This window comes from Bolinopsis microptera, chromosome 9 (assembly GCF_026151205.1).
Source record: "Bolinopsis microptera isolate Bmic1 chromosome 9, MBARI_Bmic_1.0, whole genome shotgun sequence".
In the NCBI taxonomy this organism is placed as follows: Eukaryota; Metazoa; Ctenophora; class Tentaculata; order Lobata; family Bolinopsidae; genus Bolinopsis; species Bolinopsis microptera.
This window is the reverse complement of record NC_087080.1, coordinates 5,339,528-5,362,133: the sequence shown is the minus strand read 5'-3', so window position 1 is coordinate 5,362,133 and position 22,606 is coordinate 5,339,528. Positions and strand designations below refer to the sequence as shown.

General features: G+C 39.4%; 1 protein-coding gene across 1 annotated transcript; it reads left to right on the top strand.

Annotated features, from left to right (window-relative positions):
• Window positions 1-71: 71 nt before the first annotated feature.
• On the top strand, window positions 72-22,255 carry LOC134820924 (formin-binding protein 4-like). Its single transcript, XM_063831585.1, has 11 exons — window positions 72-180; window positions 420-601; window positions 812-1,845; window positions 2,054-2,127; window positions 2,329-2,405; window positions 19,402-19,660; window positions 20,234-20,351; window positions 20,567-20,687; window positions 21,501-21,581; window positions 21,734-21,882; window positions 22,032-22,255. Exons 1-10 carry the CDS (start codon window positions 159-161, stop codon window positions 21,848-21,850), a joined length of 2,085 nt encoding a protein of 694 aa, XP_063687655.1. The 5' UTR covers window positions 72-158; the 3' UTR covers window positions 21,851-21,882; window positions 22,032-22,255.
• Window positions 22,256-22,606: the final 351 nt, after the last annotated feature.

Genomic DNA, 22,606 nt, shown 5'->3' with positions numbered 1-22,606 from the left:
TTGTTAAATGTCAATCTGAAATTAAGAAAATTATACAAAATTATTTCAAAATGATCGGTTTATAATTAAAAAGGAATGCAAGCAAACAATTTCTAACGTGCTCAAAATTAAGCTCAGTATGTAAAAGCTTGTTAGCGGAAGAAACGGTTTGGATGTAGATGATGGCTAACTTAAATCTAGGTACGATCTTGTTTGTTTCCAATTAATTCTCATGCCGCATTCAAAATCATGCTCCTTGCATTAGTTCTTTCCCGACACGTTAAGTGCGGAATTCTGAATAAATATCTAGGTTCAATGATTACTCTTGTCGCCCCAGTCTGAACAATCCTGTGGACGTGACTTTTTAGAATGAGAACCCTAAAACGCTCCTGAATGTAGTTTTTGAGATTAGAACTCCGAACTGAGCACCAATTCCTCAGATAACGGTTTAGGAGAGCTAGACACGGAGCTGGACAGCTTCCTGGCGGAGATAGACGATATAGAACAGAGCAAACTTGAGGAGCTGCCTGAGGAGCCCAACTGTATCATTTGGAGAGAGTGTCTGGATGAGACGACCAAACATCCTTACTACTGGCACACCGAGACTCAGGAAGTTACTTGGGTGAGTTAACTAATCTCTCTGTCAGTGGTCGTCCGTCACGACTCACGGTTACCTTTTCATGTTTTTGTCAAGTCGGTACTCTATTTTCTAAGGTTGGGCACAAAACGGGGTGGAGGGAAAGGAGAGGGGAGGGGAACAGGAGTCTACAGTTTGTTAACCATTTTAAAGTACATAACACAGTTTCCTGTTATTAAAACGCTTCTCCTCAAGGTAAAACCAGAGTCTTACGAAAGCGACTTGATAGCACAGGAAACCGCTCTTAAACAGTGGAGGAAGAAATGCGGCGAGATCAAAAAGATTAACGAGACACGGACCAAAGCTGCCGAAGAAAGGAAGAAGCTAGCTGAATCTCAGCCTAAACCCACACTGCCGCGTATCACCCCTCGGGTTGAACTTGAAAACGATCCCGAAAGGATAACGTCAGATAATCCATCAGGCAGCTTTGGTAAAATAGGAAAATTCAAATTCATGAAAAGTGAAGCCGAACAAAAAGTCTCATCAGCGACAAAGTCATCAGCACGCCTTACCTTCACCGTGAAGAAAGCCTCGTCCCCTGCTCCTGAAGAATCTGCTCCCCCTCGGGAAATTAGTCCACCAAAGCACATTCCAGCACCGCCCAAAGTAACAGTTCCTACCCACACTCCATCCGGGAGACAGAGAACTGTGACTGAGATAGCAGCGGAGATAAAGAGGAAGAAACAACAAATTGCTCTGACAAATGCCAGGATACACCTGCAGAAAAGAGTTGAGGAGCAGAAGTTGAGCAAGAAAGTTTTGGAACCAGCAGAAAAGAAGGAGGAGGTGAAAGAGATCAGGAGCAGGAACAGTGAGGAGAAGAAGAACGGTGATAAGAAGAACGGCGACAAGAAGAACGGCGACAAGAAGAACAGCGAGAAGAAGAACAACGAGAAACCAGGTTCTCCGAAACAAGAAAGCAAAAAACGCAGGATCTTCCAAGAAGTGAAGTCGAAATCCCCGTTAAAAGAGATCGACAAGGACTCCCGGAGAGCACTTGAAAAGGAGGCAGCATTATTGAAAGAGAAGCTAGAGTTTTGGGGAGGGGATCTAAAGAAACTGAGCAAGTTTCAAATTCAGATAATCCAGGTTGAGACCAGGATCAGTGACTTTATTGAAGGTCACCTCAGTGCGTCCTACGTCCAGTGCAAGATTAATGAACTGGGACAGATGTTGCGATCTCACGAGGAGAACTCCGTTACCAAAGACTGGACCTGTACTTTTGATAGGTTAGTTTCCAATTGAAATTCAAGTTTGGGTCAAGTACACACATACGGATTTCTTGAGATTATTAGTTAGATAGGCTTTAATAGGCCACAGATTTACATGTCGCGTCCGCCTTTTAAGATGATTTTTAATGATTCTACTGTGCAAAACATATACCTCTCGCCCGTAAAGCATTGATCATAATGATTTCTTATGGCAAATTATGGCCAGGGAGGAGAAAACGTATCGTTATTCCAACAAGATGACGGGGAAATCTCAACTTACGCATCCTGGAGAAGATGACGGTAAGACGCAGTAGAGCTCCCAGAGCTTTATGATTTATTACAACTATGTTTATTTATATAATATTGTAATACTAAAAATAACGGCCCAATGTGAATTAAATTCGACCCGATAAAATTCGAACCAATAAAATTCAATGATTTTTGCAAGCTTTGTTTCATTTATCTGAGCTCATTAATCCTAATTCGTACTTATAAATATAGGTTCGAGCGACAGCGAATCCGAGCGTGAGAATGACGATGATGATCTGTACGAAATGTTCCAACAAGAAATCAGTGAGGTGAGATAATGTTTTTATATGTCCTATGATATAATCCTGCATTGGCTATCATCATACCTGCGTAGTCTCTGTAGTTTTCAATTTGTGTCTGTAGGCAGCCCTCTTTGCAGTGCGAGGTACGTATCGAGGACGACTCTGACCGAAAATTGTATAATAATAATCTAGACAGCTCTTGAGGGTTGACAATGAGTCATTTCCTGCTGGATATTTGACGGTTCAAATCAGAAATTTCTCCAAGTCACTAGCTGTTTTATTAAGACACCTTCGATCGTTATATATCGTGTTTCAAACTTTCAACTTCCGTTGGTATTTTTGGTCTGACTTAAAAAAAGAGGGGGGGGGGGGGGGGGTCAACCTCATTTTACCTCATTTTACCTCATTTTACCTCATCCCAATTTTGCCTTTTTTGGCTGGCCTCGTGAGGTAAAATGAGGTAAATCTCGGCAAAAATGTTAACAGGTAAAATTCTCTAAATCGTCAATTTAGTCACGAAGGAGTATGGAAGGAGTTCTAAATGTGTGCTCCTCTAATATAAACAGTAAGAAATGGTTAACTTTAGTCGAGGTCTCAGGTCTCTACAATGTCGGGAAGTTCCTGCAGGAATTTGCGCATTGCGCTTGAAGCGCAAGATTCACAGTGCCAAAAGCGAAGGTCGTAGAGACATGAGACCTTGACTAAAGTTAACCATTTGGCATTTCATACCATTGCTATAAGAGTATGCCACTTTCAGAGTCCTGAACACACTCCCATATCTCTTAATCGTCTATTACATGTATATGAATTTTACATGTTAGCTACTAAGATGTGCTACTTTTTAATAACAATAGTCGTCAATGATCTCTTTTGTGCAGGCTATAGTGTTGTCACCGTCCCTACTTTTTATATGTTTGTAAACATAAAAGAAGGGGCGCGGCGGGTGTAATCTTCAGGTAAATCAATATCCTGCTGCTCTGTACCAAGTTCGACACACGAACATCTCAAGTTTTTATTTATGCATTGTAGGTTTATAACCTAACATGTACCAAGACGCACGCCGAGTTGGACGGGGAATCGTTTAAAATCACCTCTTACGCTATTAAGTGCTTTTTATGGAGAATACGTCAGTAGCGTTTTTGAGCTTGTAATGGCATGCAGCTGACGCAGAAAAGGGTATTTTGGTTCAAACTTGACATCCCAGTGGAATAAATTTTAAATATGACTAGGAATCCATTTTGGGAAGAAAAAAAGGCTATATATTTTTCGGCCGCTTTGCGGCCGACTTGTCACTGGTCAGCTCTTCTCCCAGGTCAAGATTAGTTTGAAATGCTTAGCGTATCCATTAGAATAATTACCGGATGAATATGCAATTGCAAATTTTGAAATTAAATAAAAAATTTCTGAGAATTCTTTAATTTATTTGAAACGCAAGGAAATATTTTTTAAAAGAACTATACAGCCTAGCCCACAGATTTTCTTACTATTCTTCATACTAACTCGGAAGAACGAGCGCTAAGATCGGACTCTCATCAGCATGATGAACGATTCGCTACTCTGATAGTGGCTTCGACCTTGTGTCGATATTTATGGCCTGACTATGGATCTGAAGCTTGCTTCTGCCAGGTTAGATACAATATTGGATAATAAACAATGATAAACTTCGGACTTAAAGCGGGATATGGATGTATAATGGAGGGGGTTGCACTGTACTCTAGATGATCTAGGATGTGAAACTTGCTTAAGCCTAGAACACGCGAGTTCCCCTGATATAGTAGCAATGGCTAGATTCACTTCCTTCCCACTTGCACTGTTGTTGACTTGTAGCTACAATATTAAATTGATTCGTGGAAATCGGTCTCGGATGTGAAGCTTCCTTAAGCACCAAACCCTGAGAATACTGTATTACTCGAACTTCGAGAATTTTCTAAATGAATCTAGACTAAAGGAGCCAACTTGAATCCATAAAATTTAGAATGCTACATTTTAAAATACCGCTCTATATTTACACCGTTCACCAGTTAATATGGCTGGGAGGATTGGGAGGATTCATATTAGATTGTCGATTGTTTAAGATTAACTTGATATTTTAGCGTATCAGAGCTGAAATTTTGCATGACTATTTCAAATGACTATTTTACATGACTATTTGTTCATATTCCGGGTTGTTGAGGAAGGAGGAATGGATAGCTCGCGTTTTCTGCGCGTTTTTTGGTGTCTGAATGCGCAAAAAATAGTCAAGCAATCTTATAGGTAAGAAATAGTCATGGAATCTAGGAATGCGCTCGATTCGAACTTCGAGTCGATAAAATGATGTAACATCGCGTTAGCCCTGAGAGCGACCAATTTTGATTTAATTTTAAATTAATGTGAATATTTTTTCCACAAGAATCTTTTTTTACCGGTTATCAACAAATTTTGACTAGGTGTTAAATTCCTGGACGCCTGACTATTTGCCACTGGGCTTGACATATACGTTGCATACCACTTTTCGCGCGCGATATTTGTGATACTTAAAGTTAACATTGAACATGTATCAAGTTCAAACTTTGAACTTAAAACTTTAAGTTTAAAGAATTAAAAGTAGCCGCATTGATCCTCCACACCTATGAGTATGACGTTAATGAACTAAAATTAGCTTTATTTTGCCGTTAAACTGCAGCTTATACTTTTTACTTCATGATTGGGTCGTAATCCAAAAAATAATTTGACAAGAAGTGGGGCTCATCGGGTCACTTACCGTCACCGGTCACTCTTAAGATTATTGACGTTGGTTCAGCAATGTCAGCTATGCTGAAATGTAATGTTATTGTTGTAACAATGTATTGTTGATCGTCAATTTGGCTCAAATTCCTGCCCCAGGAAGGGGGCAACTTATATTATATTAGCTATTAACTATTGTTACAATACTGCATTCCAACATAGCTGACACAACTTGTTATCGTTCCAGTCTTGTGGTCCTGGTTCTGACACGGAGATACAGCTGTACCCCGGCAAAGTGCCAGCCGAACTCCATTTGGATTGTTTAGACCAGCTGGCTAGAGATGAAGAGGAGTGCGGAACTCAACATGGTCATTTCGTAGTGATGCTGAGTTTAACTGTCAGAGATTTTATATAACGTGAGCTCGATAAGATGTGCTACTTTTTAAAGGATGAGGGGACCTTAGAAAAAGTTTTTTTCTCGTGCAAATCCTTTAATTACATTAATCGTATAAACCACTTTAGTGAAATCCGCAAAGTTGTATTTCATTCGCGCGCCGAGATATCCAGCCAAAACAATTTGAACCTGTGACGTCAATTATGTGAGTTGCTCTGATCCGCGCATATAGAAATACAGGTAAAATGAGCGTGCGGGCCGACTAAATTACTAATTAAGAATAAATTAACAATTTACGATACTAACGAGCCTATAACCAATGGAGAGGAGACTTTTTATGACCGGTTGAAAAAAGAATTATCACCCTACGATAACCATGAGCCGAGATACACCTGGAATAAGATTGAAGTCACACAGAAAGGCATGTAAATTATGTATATTTATAGCTCCCAACGTAACACCTAGCAACTCCCTGTTTCGTACCACAGTTGATATATCAACATGTCATATCAACACAACACGGTCCTAATAAAAATGGATCGGGTAGGTATGAAATGCATGTCTTCATTCCAGTTGGACAAGCACCAAGCTTTTAAGTTCTAACTCACTATGTGACACTACTTATAACGTAAGCAAGATTTGCAACTATTACACCAAGCAATATTATACCAAGCATAGCAGACGAACACATCCACATTCGTTACGCTTTACACTCAAGTCACAGTAAACTAAAACGGTAAATTATAATTGAGTGTACAACTAAAGGCCGGTACAAGCGCAGTGTCAAACCGCACGTGCGTACTCAGATAGGACTAGAGGCGCCAAGGGCCAGCTAGTAAAATGTCTTCTACTATATCATACATTCTTTTTAATTGTGTCCATATCGGGTTTCAAACAAGTCAAAACAAAATAGCAGTTTGTGGTTTAGTTAGCGGATGCTACTTATCTTGGCTATTTATAAATAGAAATACCTACTACAACTACAAGATAGCCTTTCTGAGTTACATTTAACTATTATTATTAAAGAGAATTATTCGTAACTTAGACTAATTCAGTGCAACCAAAGATACCGCTCTCGCAAACGCCAAAGGTAACACGACGTAATTAAAACAGAACAGTACAAAATGTTGACACGAGCAAAGGGTGCGCGCGCACGTTGGTCTTAACACATAAGTGACGTCACAGCCCAAAATTGCCATCAGCCAATAGGAGCGCGGCGTGATATTGCACGAATTATCGATTTCACAGTCCGGTGTATTTTTTGATTCTACACACTTTCACAGGACAACGCGAATATTTGGAAGTAAATTCTAAGGTCCCCTCATCCTTTAATAACAATAGTCGTCAATGATCTCTTTTGTGCAGGCTATAGTGTTGTCACCGTCCCTACTTTTTATATGTTTGTAAACATAAAAGAAGGGGCGTGGCGGGTGTAATCTTCAGGTAAATCAATATCCTGCTGCTCTGTACCAAGTTCGACACACGAACATCTTAAGTTTTTATTATTTTGCTCTTTTGCGCAACTTCTCACCTGAACAAAGAAATTCAACAAAGAAGTTTGCAGGAGGGCTTCCTTTTCATTTGTTTTGTCATGTTCATGTAAAACTCATAACCATTTTTTTGTCTTATCAGTTAATTGCTTTTGCGTCGGTTTAAACAGCTCTCACTGTGTAGCAGATAATATACTCGTGTATATTAAACTGGCCCTGCGTGTACATTGTACATCATGGTTAACAAATACTTGGAGAATCTTGACAATGAAATAGCGTTGAATTACTCTACACTCAAATTCAGATCAATGTATGCTGAACAGATTTTGGGTGCTCAGATTATGCTACTCAACGATATGCGTCAAGCGGCAGGTGTTCAGAAATCCAATGTGTTACGTAAAGAAACGCTCAACAAGCCTCAGATCACCAAGGCTACGCTGTGTGATTGGATGGAAACTTTTATCGACATTCTCGACAGTTATTGTTCACCGCTGTTGTTTTCAGCCACCAAACTACAAGATGAAATCGACCAACTGAAGGACGAAAAGATTGCAGATCAGAACACTGTGATTAAACTGCAAGGACAATTGCTTGAGAAGAAAAGTGAAGATTTGACCTCTGTTCAGACGACAGTGAAAAGCGAACTCAAAGCCTGGTCGTCAGTTGTGAAGAATTCATGCAGCAAGGCGCTAGCGCCTAAGAAAATGAAAGCTGCTCTGAAACGTGCCTCCGAGGAAGAGGATCGTAGTCAAAATCTGGTCATCTACGGTCTACCAGAAAAGAGTGAAGAAATCCTGGAAAAGAGAGTGCTTGAGGTACTAGAAAACATAGATGAGAAACCTCGAATCGTTTCTTGCTGTAGGATGGGGAGAACTGTATCAGATGGAGGACCAGCCGTTAAACCTATCAAGTTCACTCTCAGCGGCTCAGATCATGTGCGGCAAGTGTTGAGCAAAGCGAGAAAACTAAGAGAAGTGGAGGGGTATGACTCAGTGTACATCAGCCCCGACCGATCAGCCGAGCAGAGAGCTGCCTTCAGGAAGTTAGTTCTTGAAGTTAAGCAGAAACGGGAATTGGAGCCTCAGCGAGTTCATGTTATAAGGAACAATAAGATCGTAAGCTCCGAGAAGGACTGATGGGATATGATTTTTTATCAACATATTATTTGATTGATTTTCATTTACCAGGGACTAGGCTTGTGCGGTGTGGTTTCGACTACAATTTTACTGCGTTCTGGTTTCCCTTTGAAATTTACATACATCTGTCCTTTAGAGATCGCAATCAGTTATATTTTGTTTTTATTTTGCGCCACATGTTATATTGTATGTAAATTTTGAAAAGATTTTCATAAAAAAATTTGGTGTCTTCATTCTTAGAAATATTGGGGTCACGACAATATTTGTCAACACTATTTTCGCGATGTTAATTCTCAGAATAAAGAAACCGTTGAAGGTTCTGGAAACATAGTATGATTGATACAATGAGGATTAATCGTTATCTGATAGTCATAATCGTAATCTGATATTTCGGATTTCAGGGTACAATAATAGCAAGTGCGAGACCATGTTGTTGCCTAATCAAACAAATAATTTTCATGTTAGGCCCTAAACAATCAAATTCTTGTTTTACTAGGCCTACGTCATATGGGGGTGATTCGGAATCAGCGTCCAAAAATACACCGAAAAAGATTACTTTTATACCTTCAGGGCCTTTTCACAATAATTTTCTTAAAATTTAGATGAGCGATTTAGTAGGAGCACGTTGGTACAGCAATGTCAGCTATGTTGAAATGCAATGTCATTGTTGTAGCAATGCATTCATGTTGATCGTCAATTTGGCTCAAATTCCTGCCCCAGTCTTCCTGCTTATCTTAAAGTTAAATGTTTTTACAGGCTCTAATGATGTAGTTTTACGAAGATTTCAAACCTTACGTTGTGTGTTTCCGTTCGTGTCCACACTCTTAAGATTGTTGACGTTGGTTCAGTAATGTCAGCTATGTTGAAATGCAATGTCATTGTTGTCAGTAGATTATATTTGTTTCAAATCGTCGCGGCCAAGTAATATTTGCTTCATCGCTCGATTTTCATATAATACTACGGTGTAATTTAACTTGTTGTAGGTTACAATTTACCAAAACACACGCCGAGTTGGGCTCGTCGACGATTTGAAACAAATATTTTTGTGAATGTAAAATAATAACAATATGCGCAGCTATAAAATTGTGGTTTCGTGTCACAATAATTATTGGTCGTAGCATAATCAAATTATTATTTTCTATAAAATGTAATATATGGTTCACCTAGTATAATAGCCATGAGTCTAAGCGTACTGCGTGACGCGCAGTCGCGCGCTACTGCAAGCGAGAGAGGTAGAACAAATTATATAAGGAAAATACCCAATACCATGACATGGCACTAAAACATTTTGAATTGATGATGTCAAACCTTCCAGATCGTTGCTTTTGGCTTTGCAACCATCTCGAAGCAACCAGCTCGAAACAAGAATGCTAGTTTGCGCGGCGCGTCGAAGTCCTCTAAGTCTAATAAAGTGTGAAGTATTATGTTAAAAACAAAAATTAACAGTGTTAAACTAAATTGATATCAGTTAAAGATGATATATTTTAACAGGTAAAATTCATATACATGTAATTGACGATTAAGAGCTGTAGGAGTGTGTTCAGGACTCTGAAAGTGGCATACTCTAATAGCAATGGTATGAAATGGTTAACTTTAGTCAAGGTCTCATGTCTCTACCACCTTCGCTTTTGGCGCTGTGAATCTTGCGCTTCAAGCGCAATGCGCAAATTCCTGCAGGAACTTCCCGACATTGTAGAGACCTGAGACCTCGACTAAAGTTAACCATTTCTTACTGTTTATATTAGAGGAGCACACATTTAGAACTCCTTCCATACTCCTTCGTGACTAAATTGACGATTTAGAGAATTTTACCTGTTAAAAATTAGTGAAAAATATGGGCGTGGCCCAAGTCAGTATTATACGAAACCGTAGAGACAAAAATTTTTTTTTGGTTGTTCCCGACCCTATAGAGCAACTAATTAGAGGTGATATCTAATTATTTAAACGAAATGTGGTTTTCTGAACCGCCCTTTATTCTACAGCGAATCATGAACATTGAACATGTACATAAGAACTTAGAATTGTATGAAGTATGAGTTTATATGAGTAATTTATTATAAAATTACCTTTCACTATGCAATTTCGACTAAATTCATGTAGATATCCAATCCAGTTCCATGCACAACTGTTGTTTTCATTTGGTCTAGTTAGACACAATTTGTTTCAGAGTGACTCGATAATCACAATATCAAATTAAGATATTATTTAAATGGTCCATGTCATGCAATGCGGAAATATCCCCATAAATTGGCAATGCCAAAGTGACACTAAAGTTATTGCTAATTCCTTTACAAAACTTAGCAAGTGCTATTTACAATATCCTAATGGATCATGGAAATTGTAATGTCCAATTTTCTTTTCATAAATAATAATTATAATGCGAAGTTTTATTTACCCCAAGTTTGGAGAGTAAGTAGGTTAAACTGGGAATGCCCCTTCCCAGGGACCACATCACCCCTAATAAACCATTAAATATCATGGGAGACCATGCACAGCCTCGAATTATAGTATAATGACTTCGAATAAACCTTTTTTGTCTCTAAAAAAGGCTTAGAAAACTAGATTTATTTACCTCATTTTACCTCATCCCAATTTTGCCTTTTTTGGCTGGCCTCGTGAGGTAAAATGAGGTTGACCCCCCCCCCCCCCCCCCCCCCCAAAAGAGACCTAGGAAAATAGACACAGGAAATGAAAAAATCTATAGACTGATAGAAACTAAAGTTGCGGCCGGGAAATACATAAATACAACTGCTGATCAGCTGTTGGTGTTTACAATGGAGTGTCTATCGAGCTGCCCAAGTGCTTAGTGTAGTTTAGGATCTTCTTCAAAACTAGCAGGCATGGGGGGGGGGGGGGGGGGTCAACATAGCTGACATTGCTGTACCAACGTGCTCCTACTAAATCGCTCATCTAGATTTTAAGAAAATTATTGTGAAAAGGCCCTGAAGGTATAAAAGTAATCTTTTTCGGTGTATTTTTGGACGCTGATTCCGAATCACCCCCATATGACGTAGGCCTAGTAAAACAAGAATTTGATTGTTTAGGGCCTAACAATGCGAAGTTTTATTTACCCCAAGTTTGGAGAGTAAGTAGGTTAAACTGGGAATGCCCCTTCCCAGGGACCACATCACCCCTAATAAACCATTAAATATCATGGGAGACCATGCACAGCCTCGAATTATAGTATAATGACTTCGAATAAACCTTTTTTGTCTCTAAAAAAAGGCTTAGAAAACTAGATTTATTTACCTCATTTTACCTCATCCCAATTTTGCCTTTTTTGGCTGGCCTCGTGAGGTAAAATGAGGTTGACCCCCCCCCCCCCAAAAGAGACCTAGGAAAATAGACACAGGAAATGAAAAAATCTATAGACTGATAGAAACTAAAGTTGCGGCCGGGAAATACATAAATACAACTGCTGATCAGCTGTTGGTGTTTACAATGGAGTGTCTATCGAGCTGCCCAAGTGCTTAGTGTAGTTTAGGATCTTCTTCAAAACTAGCAGGCATGGGGGGGGGGGGGGGGGGGGGTCAACATAGCAACCATATTAAAGTATATCCCCGGGTCAAAATCGGAAAAAATCCTACATTTTAATATACTTTAATATACCTACAATTAAAAGATTTATATTCTTCGTTACGTATATCGGCCTTACAAAATGACACGAAAAAGGAGATGGCTCTGAAATGCACAAAAATGAGTTTTGTTCATGTTTTATTATCCAGATAGGTAGTTCAACAGGTATATTTTTCTTCCCGGGGGTTGATTTGATTGAAAAACCGTAAATTTTGCGATAAAAATTGTCATCTTTGAAATCTTCCAAAAAAACATGCCTTACAAAATGACAATTTCGTCACGGCTGTCATTTTTTAACAGCAGCCTATAGAAATTTGATTTCACCTAGGACAGTTACATAAATATAATAGATTGAAGATTAGAATAGCTTTTACAGGAAAAAGGATGATTAAAAAAGTTGGGCAATTTCGCGTGAGATAGTGCCTTACAAAATGACAACCCAAAACGGCATCACTTCAAATCCGATTTGGGAAAAAGTTGAATTATTCTTTCACGTGTCTTACTGTTAGATATATATATGTATATGTTGTTTATATTATACCAGTTCTGTTTTTACCAAAATATATTTAAAAAGGAACATTTTTTATACTTTGAAAAAGTTTAAAAAATGTCATTTTGTGAGGCGTAAAAATCATTTTTTGTTTTCATACTTGAACACAGTATTTGGTTATATTTGATATTTTCTATGACTGGATAGATCACTTTTCAGTGTTTAGTTAACGTTTGACATGTTTTAGGAGTTGTTATTACTCTCTGCTTTCACAAAATAGAAGCTTTATTTCGTTGAGTTTTGAAATCAGAGTTTGAAATCAAAGAGTTTGAAATCAAAGTTTTGATATCAGAACTGCACTTTTTTAATGCTACTTGATTGTTAACTGTCAGATTATGATTATTTTTAACTCATTCTTGTATTGACTGTCTCTGATCCATTTTAGATGATGAAAATAATTCAATCTGAAACATTGTCATTTTGTAAGGCTTTTCGGTGTCATTTTGTGAGGCATTTTGATCAAAATTGATGATCAAACAAACACATTTAGGCTCATCATGAGCTTACTGGGTTTAAGAATACCAATAATTAGGCAAGGGGCATCCAATATAAATATGCCATCTTTGTATCATAAAATAAAACTGTCATTTTGTGAGGCATAACACTGTCATTTTGTGAGGCTAGGTCATTTTTTTGTCATTTCTTCTACCAAAGTCACTAAATCAGTTTTTTATTTGACCAGAGTAGTCTTTGATTGACATAAGTCATGGTAGTACCTGGTTTTCTGGGGTTAAATTCAAAACTTTGGTCTCCATTCTGGGTAACAGTTAGGCGGGGCAATGACTGAACAGCAAAAACGTCCATATTTATGTAAGAAATATAGATTCTATGTCATAATCATTCCTTGGGAAGTGTTAAATAATGCTTTTTCTTTCATACAGTAAAAGGAATAGGGTTCAATGTATAGGGAACCTAAGCTACAGCATGGTCTATGTGGGCTGTCATTTTGTGAGGCCTGTCATTTTGTAAGGCCGATACCCGTAAGATTTACATGATGAACTATATTTTTCACTCAGATTCGCAAGATAAGCCTGTTTTAGGACTACTAGTCCTGGACTAGTACATGAATTTCCATCCAGATTGGTCAAAAATTGGCTGAGCTATGAGCTTTTAAAAATATGCCCATATTTGGGCATACGCTTTTGCCCAAATTCGATAAAATTTCAATATTTTTTAATGAGACTAACTCTATGTGAAAGATATAACTCAGTGTTTGTTGAATATAGTGGATACTAAGTAAAAAGACCTCCATGAACAAAATTGGGAAAATTGCACATAATATCTCGGTTCGGAATACTAGCCAAAATGACTTCATTAAAATTGAAATAACTCCATCAGTTTTCAATATTTTTTCAAGAACTTTTTGGAATCGATTAAGAATTGCATTTATTTTGGGCAACAATTTTTGATGTAGGCCTCCAAGGAGATAGGGATATATTAAAGTATATTGTAGATATATTAAAGTATATTAAAGTACATCCCCGGGTCAAAATCGGGAAAAATCCTACATTTTAATATACTTTAATATGGTTGCCCCCCCCCCCCCCCCCCCCCCCAGGCATCCTGGACATCCTTTGATGTGTTACCGACAACCTGTCATGTACATACAGTGATTTCCACTCTAAACTTTCGTAATTTATTTCTGTGTTCACATTTTTTTCCTACTTAAATAAGGTAGTAGCTACGTGTGCTTGAGTATCTTCTTCAACGTGTGAAATCTTACTTGACACAGGGTCACACTTGATCAGAATGTTTATCGAGATGATTATACAAACTGAGATAAAAACCACGTACTCAAAAACTACGTCAAAAACAACTTCAACGGCTTAGTGGCTCAGTTGGTTAATCCGCCTGGTATTGCTTGAGGTACCAGGTTGGGGGGAATGCAACGTCAATTAATGTCAGTATTCCATAAAAACCCCAAACTGACATTGACATTAATTGACATTAATTGACATTAATTGACATTAATTGACATTAATATGTCTTGAAATTTGAGATTATCATTATTCGATAAATATTCAAGATATTCACGTCTATGTAAGTTAGACCAGTTCAAAAAAACAAAATGTCCTTGAATAATTATGAGTATGTTCTTATCTGTTGATCCGTAGGTTCAAAGACCACCAAAAAAAATTCAGTTTCGAACTCTTCCATCTTCGGTCCCCACCGGCCACGCCCATATTTTATTGGTTTCTTATACAGGTAAAATATCTAGAATCGGCTTTTTTAGTATGAAGGAGTAATGTTAGCTGTTTAAGATTCGTTATTCAAATATAAATGTCATGAAGGCATTTCGTTTAATGTGGGTTTTAAGTTCTGATGATGTTGAGAACCACGCCCTTAAATGGCCACGCCCATTTAAGAAAATTAAATTTCGGGAAACCGTATTATTTTAGTTTTATTGTTTAATGATCTGAATTTTTCACATTTCACATTTCCATATGTGATAGTAGTGAATAAATTGATGATATAAACGTTCTAAAGTGCTAAAAATATGGTAGAACTACATAATCTCTGGTCGAAAAATATCGTGTCAATTAATGTCAGTATTCCAAAATTTTGCAAAACTGACATTGACATTAATTGACATTAATTGACATTAATTGACATTAATTGACATTAATTGACGTTGCATTCCCCCCACCAGGTTCGATTCCCGACTCTGTCACTAGCCGTGGGGTGAGCGTCGTCGACGCTCAGCTAATGATCCTGAGTGGTCTATGCAGCCCCCGGTCCACTCAGCCAAATACTCGAGAAATCGGGTGTGAGGGTTAAATGAGGAGCTGCCCATTGCAGCAAAGTCTCGGGCGAAGAAAGTATGGTACACACTACCTTAACCGTCACTGGCCTAATGTATAATTGAATCCTTCGGCTTCCTGTAATTGGCTGGTTACACACTTGTGTAACAATGTGGCGGTTGGAATGTCCGAAGTAAAATAAGTGTTGAGATACCTCAATTAAGAACCGATACTAAGAAACTGATTAACTCGTACCATTATATTAGAAGTCTCCACACAAAGTTTACCACTGTCAACTTTTTTCATTTTAAAGTTTACAGTGGTGTTTAATCGACAATTGATCGCACACCCAGCATTTTGTTTCCACTTTTCACGGTTGCTTGTATATGATTTGCTACTATGTCCCGTGTTGCGCGCCATTGTGCAACCCCAATTTTTAATAATTATTGCATGAAACTAGGAACCGACCGGAAATCCGGCTGAATTCGGTTCCGGCCGGATATCCGGCTTCAAAATCCGGTTCCGGTTCCGGCTCCGGCTGGAAAAAAAATTGCCGGATTTTTGCCGGATTTCAGTTTTTTTTACCGAAAAAAAATCAAAAAAATATTTTCGGCTAATAATGAACAGGTAGCCTGAATCGTGGAAAAAAGTGGTTTTCAGAAAAACTTTAAAAAAATTTTGACTTAGAAATTTTTCGGTCCGAGTCGTTCTCGAGACGTACCTCCTGTATCGAGAGCTCCCGCTTCCGAGCTCGTGTTGCAAAGGGGAGGCCTGCCTTCCAAGATCACATTACCGGGGGAAACCTCGAGTCCAGAATTGTGTATCGATGGGTAGGTGCGGACTTCGAAAAACCGAAAAAATATTTTCGGCTAATAATGAACAGGGTAGCCTGAATCGTGGAAAAAAGTGGTTTTCAGAAAAACTTTGAAAAATTTTGACTTAAAAGTTTTCGGTCCGAGTCGTTCTCGAGACGTACAGCTCCTGTATCGAGAGCTCCCGCTTCCGAGCTCGTATTGCAAAGGGGAGGCCTGCCTTCGAGATCACATTACCAGGGGAAACCTCGAGTCCAGAATTGTGTATCGAGGGGTAGTTGGGGAATTCGAAAAACCGAAAAAATATTTTCGGCTAATAATGAACAGGGTAGCCTGAATCGTGGAAAAAAGTGGTTTTCAGAAAAACTTTGAAAAATTTTGACTTAAAAGTTTTCGGTCCGAGTCGTTCTCGAGACGTACAGCTCCTGTATCGAGAGCTCCCGCTTCCGAGCTCGTATTGCAAAGGGGAGGCCTGCCTTTCGAGATCACATTACCAGGGGAAACCTCGAGTCCAGAATTGTGTATCGAGGGGTAGTTGGGGACTTCGAAAAACCGAAAAAATATTTTCGGCTAATAATGAACAGGGTAGCCTGAATCGTGGAAAAAAGTGGTTTTCAGAAAAACTTCGAAAAATTTTAACTTAAAAGTTTTCGGTCCGAGTCGTTCTCGAGACGTACAGCTTCTGTATCGAGAGCTCCCGCTTCCGAGCTCGTGTTGCAAAGGGGAGGCCTGCCTTCCGTGATCACATTACCAGGGGAAACCTCGAGTCCAGAATTGTGTATCGAGGGGTAGGTGGGGACTTCGAAAAACCGAAAAAATATTTTCGGCTAATAATGAACAGGGTAGCCTGAATCGTGCAAAAAAGTGGTTTTCAGAAAAACTTCGAAAAATTTTAACTTAAAAAATTTCGGTCCGAGTGGTTCTCGAGACGTACCTCCTGTAACGAGAGCTCCCGCTTCCGAGCTCGTGTTGCAAAGGGGAGGCCTGCCTTCCGAGATCGCATTACCGGGGGAAACCTTGAGTCCAGAATACAGAATAGTGTATCGAGGGGTAGGTGCGGACTTAGAAAAAACCGGAAAATATTTTGGGCCACCTCCCTGGGCTAGCCCCCGGCTATAATCGCAAAATTTGCAGTATTTAATCTTCTGATTATGAAATACGAAATATGAAGGTCACGTGTTCAGGGTCTGGGTAGCTACTTAATTAGCTCATTACTGCAATCATGTGACTCAGCTCTAGACGCCAGACGGTGATTAGTACTGTACTAGACAGTGCCTGCTTACGAACAACCTTATTAAGCACCTCTGGTTGTAAGTCACGTGACCCAATGATACTCAGACTTGCATGAAAAAAAGGGAATTCGCACAAACGCGCTCAATCAGGGGTCTGGCAGCATATGCCAATTAGATATCATTTCTGATTATTACTCGTCTAGTGTCGTGACTCGTGTCTACTCGTGTTACATTGTGTCTGCTACGTACTGCTTGTTTAAGCAATGTCTAGTAGTAGATAGGAAGATTTGTAAAAAAACTATATCTGTTCGGACGTTGAAGCCGCCCTAAGTCGAGTCGAGTAGTAGTAAATCTAAAACATCATCCGTCTGGTTGTTCTACTCAGAAGAAAATGGGATCCCTTATGCAAGCTGCAAGAAGTTCTCGATGAAGATTAGGCGTGGAAAGGAAGGAGATTTTCCGGCAAAAACCGGCAAAATCCGGCTGCCTTTTATTTCACTCTGAAACCACCGGTTCCGGTCCGGCAAAATCCGGCTTGCCGGATTTGAGATCCAAATCCGGCTGAATCCGGTCCGGCAGCCAAAACCCCAATCCGGTCGGTTCCTACATGAAACTTAAAAATTTCGTAACTTTATTAATTTACTGCCGACTTCTTCTAACCGTAGTGTACAAACAACTGCGGTGAATAATGATGCATTTTTGTCCGGTGGCGGACGTTACCTCTTCCGAGACGGTCGCTTATTTGCATGTACATAAATAGTATTCGTGCAAAATTGTTTCGTTCAGCTGATCACCCGATACTAAAATAACAAGATGGTTTCATTTTAGACCTTTCAGTTCATTTTAATTTGTCTGTAATATCTCCTAACAATCACATTTGTATAATTTCATCCTGAATACAGACGGAGAAATGTTTCTTCCGGTAATGGCGGAAAACGCACCACGCCCAGCTCACATCCCGCACCCAGCTTTCAACAACGCATCCGTAACCGAGGCCGGATTTGGTCCCACGTATCAAGACAGCACAATTATCAAGAAACAAAACGAGACGGATGTCAGGAAGATGTTAGGACATGCCGATTTATCTGATTTTAATCGTTTACCCTCGAAGAAAGATGACAGTTCGCCCGAGGAAGCTATCGGTGAAGATTTTAATGTTGCCCATTTCCAAAGCTGTGTACGCGTTCGATGTCTTCATATCAACGGAATATTTTCGTTGAAGGGTATCGTTGATTTTGACAGTTGCCCCAATCAAGTGGAGCAGGAGGAGGCTATTGATTTATCTAGATGGATACCGAGCGGCGAGAAATTAAACGTCCTTCCTCAGTTGGATAACAGGATCTCTACTACAAATACAATCTCTCAGCATGGGATGCTGTCAAATACCAGCTCTCCTGCGACTTGGGCGCTGCCTTTGTACACAAGTGATGTGTCTCGCAAACCAGGCCAAAGCGCTAAAATCAGATTTCATCAGGATTCTTCACCCTTGATCAAACCATCTAATCAGAATCCGCGGATACCGGTCCTTATCCGGAACAAGGAAAGCCGCCCAACTCTCTCCAAAGAATCGAAACATGGACCCTCTCTTCCACCATCTCTTCCACTACACCACGACATCGTCAACCGAAACCACTACAAGTGTCAGATCTGCGGTCATGAGTTCAACCAGAAGGGCAATCTCTACACCCACATGAGGATCCACGAGGACAAACGTCCCTTTCAGTGTGGGGATTGCGGATATGCGGCCAGGCAGATGGTTCAGCTGAAGAGACATGCCAAGCACCATACCTTTCGGTTTCAGTTCAAGTGCAGGTTTTGTACGTACTCTTCTAAGATGAAATGCACGACCACGAAACATTGTATGCTAGTTCATGGTGATCTTTTGAAGGCGCTTAACTTAGAGGAATACGTTTGAACTGATTTAAGAATAAAATACTAAATATGAATTACAGGTATGCATTTGAAATGCGCCGTTCAAACATGTTCTTTAACAGGCAGGGTTCTTTTAGCTGACAACCGTTCAAATAGATTTTTAGCCGCGTTTTATTAGTTAGTGAACAATTATCATGATTATGGGATCTATATTTTTATTTTTTATTTTCGATTTGTTTCGGGGAATTTTAATCACATATTGCGATTTTCAATTCTCAATCTTTTCAGGAATTTTTGATCACATATTGCGATCACCAATATCATTGCATCTTAGTTATTGTCATAATTCAATTAGAATTTTACTTGTTCGATAGCGTCGGTTAACTACATAGATTGAAGAATCGCCGTACCGTATAATACCAAAGTTTGAAGTGGAGAGAATATAGCAAGTTGACCTTCATTCTATTTTTGCAAAAATTCTAATGACATACTTCCATTTACCAATAATCTTTTTCAGATTGAGACGTCAACCAAAGACAAGACGCCGGAGGTTGCTTCTTCCTCTTCAACCCCCTCACCTCCACCCACAGAACCAGTTGCGGAACCTCCTCCCTCTCCTCCTCCTCCCACTCCACCTCTGCCACCCTCTGTACCACCAATTCCGAGCGATGTGCCGCCACCTGCCCCACCGCCACCTGCTCCACTTCAGGGTTACTACCAGGATATGTGGGGTAATGTGGTTATGGAGCCATGGAACGGGATGAGCCATTTCCCTGGTTCGTAAAATTTGTGTATTTTCTTGTTGCTTTGGATTGTTTTAGAACTTTCTAAGATTCGTTTTATGGTACCGCGACAATTGACCCCCCGACAATTGACCCCCCGACAATTGACCCCTATGTAATTACACTGGGGTCAATTGTCGCGAAATCTAGGGTTTAGTACGACAATTGACCCCCCGACAATTGACCCCCATGTAATTACACTGGGGTCAATTGATCGGGTTAGGGTCAGGATCCTGGGTCAGGGTTAGGGTCAGGATCCTGGGTCAGGGTAAGGGTTAGGGTTAGGGTTAGGGTTAGGGTTAGGGTTAGGGTTAGGGTTAGGGTCAGAGTCCTGGGTCAGGGTCAGGGTTAGGGTTAGGGTCCTGGGTCAGGGTTATGGTTAGGGTTAGGGTTAGGGTTATGGTCAGGGTCAGGGTCAATTGTATTAGATTATATTGTCGGGGGGTCAATTGTCGCCCACCCTCGTTTTATATAGTGAAAACTTGCAATAACGTCTCAATTATCAATTTGTTATCCGAATCTTCAAACATTTACCACAGTTGCGTAATGAACTTGCTTATCCTCCAGGAATGCCGACAGCCCCACCGCCCCCTCCTCCCGACGACGGTATGATGGAGACCTATTCCCCGGGTAACAGTGACTCTGAGGATGAGGAAGAAAAGAAGAAAAAACAGGAAGATCTAGGGTAAGGAGATCGCTTTTTGTTTAATAATAATTTATTCTTGCAGTAAAGCGCTGAATATAGTGCAGTAGCCGCGCCTTTAAATCAGTTATTTCCTGTGTATCTCAATTCTCGATAACTAATTATTATAACTGTTCAAGAAAGTTGAAAAAAACTTCTATTTCTCCAGTTTCCTGGAATTGACATTTTTCTTGGAATTAAAACAGATTCCCCCTTAGTGTTGTGAGTGTTAAAGCGCCCATGAGGTATAGCACGCCTCCTCTTGCCCCCGGAACCCCCACAAAAGCTCCCTCCTCTCCTGCTGCCCCCTCGGAGGAAACGCCCCCGACTGAGAACAAGGTAAGAAAGGTGCAGCTGCTACAATTTCCTCACCCGCAACATGTGATGCTAACTCCAGATTTAGGGATTTAGGGAGGTATGAACAAAGGTTGAAGTAGAGTTGATAGGAGGAAATGCAAGTTGCGGTGTATAGAAATCTCAAGATAGTGGTGTCATGTGTGAGGTACTACTGGTGATATTTTCAAATGTTAAGGATCTCTGAGGGAACGTCGGGACAGGTAAGATTTTTTATTCCTATTATCATTTATCGAGTTATTGCTTGTCTTTGTCTCGTATTTTAGCGGATCGAATCTTTAGAACCTCCATATAATATTAGAGAATCGTACAAGGTCTTTTATTTGTTTACCTCTTCATTACTCATTAATACATATACCTATGCTTTATTTGTTATTTTACTTAATCCTTGAATGAAGCAATATTATTTTGAAACATGGCAGCGATTTACCCATCGCTTGCTTTTAACTCCCATTTCTTTCATACGTCACCTTCTTTCATATATGTTTCAAATCCATATTATCATTGTTACTGTTAGATAATCACTCATTTGTTATTTGTGTCATAGATTATTATCTGAATATATAACAATTATAATGATGCGCTAACCAACTATTCTCAGAGCTCACTGATGGACAGAATCCTTATTTTTTCGCTGTTTGCTGTCAACAGAGATTAAATGGTCAACAGGGGCCAAAATTCACAGAAATTTGACTTGGTTATGGTTTGTATATGTATGTTTATAGCTATAATAATGATTACAACTGTTTTTAGGGTGGGACCCCAAAAGCTTTTTTAATATCTGAAATTTCTCTGTAGGACGGGACACAAGTTGAAGGAAGCAAACAAAGTGAGAAAAAAGAAGAGAAAAGTGCAGCAACGAAGGAAGTTTTGAAGAAGGTCCGTATTTATTTTTTTTGCAGACTATTCACCTTCTATAATAACTGTAACTAAGCCTTCTGAAGCGCGATAACTTTAATAGGCTACCAAACTCACACTTTCTAAAGTAGACCACACGTCCCCATTTTTGTGTTCACGTCCCCATTTTTCAGAAGAAAAAGCCAGACGGACTGATAATGGGGTCTGGAAGCAAGAAACACAAGGGCATGAACAATCTGGTTGCTAAGTGGAATAAGGTGAACAAGCACGCAGACACCGCTCTAAAGTGATGGAGTTGCTGGACCCTCGCGCAGCTTGAGACGTAAGTGGCAGGAAGTCATTTTCGTGATCTTAGTTCCATGATTATTCAGTTATTCATACAAGATGATTATTAAATATGTTAACGTTATGAATTATATCGTCCTTAAAGGTAGTCGATGATTGAATATCTGAATCCCAATTCTTTTGCAGGCTAGTTGCGCAACAGACTAAACAGACCTGTAGCCAAGACGAAGACTTGATTGCTGAAGACGATCAAGGAATGTGTTTCATCGGCTGAAGATAGTTCAGGAACAAAACTGATTTGACACCCTGCCCTTCGATTACCATCTTTCCTATCTCCCGTCAGAATTTGATCACAATGTTTCTATTCGAAGACTTGAAAGTAAAGATGTTCACTCCAGAACTAACAAGAATTTGTGTTAAACCATGTTTATTGAGGCTCATTTTTATTGCTGGAACGAGAATTTTGTACTCTTCAATATTAAATTTAATATAATGGTTTGACTTTAATTCCTAGGCGTTAGGTGTACATATTTTAATCGGATTTTATGGATGTGTTCGAATTTTTGTGGTGTTTAATACATTTTCTCTCATCGAACGTTGAAATAAATTAACTGTTTCATTTTTTTGTCAATTGTAATTTTTCATATCATATTAAACAAAGAAGCCCAATAAACTAGCCAAAGTCTTTAAAATAACTTAAATATAATTGCTTTACCTCAAAATCCTCATTTGTATTCAACCCATTTTCATGAAAATCATGA

Coding starts and splice junctions, on each gene's coding strand:
- LOC134820924 (XM_063831585.1), top strand. CDS start 159: ATGATGGCTAACTTAAATCTAG. Junction 602..811: donor AGACTCAGGAAGTTACTTGG/GTGAGTTAACTA, acceptor CTTCTCCTCAAG/GTAAAACCAGAGTCTTACGA. Junction 2,128..2,328: donor GCATCCTGGAGAAGATGACG/GTAAGACGCAGT, acceptor TTATAAATATAG/GTTCGAGCGACAGCGAATCC.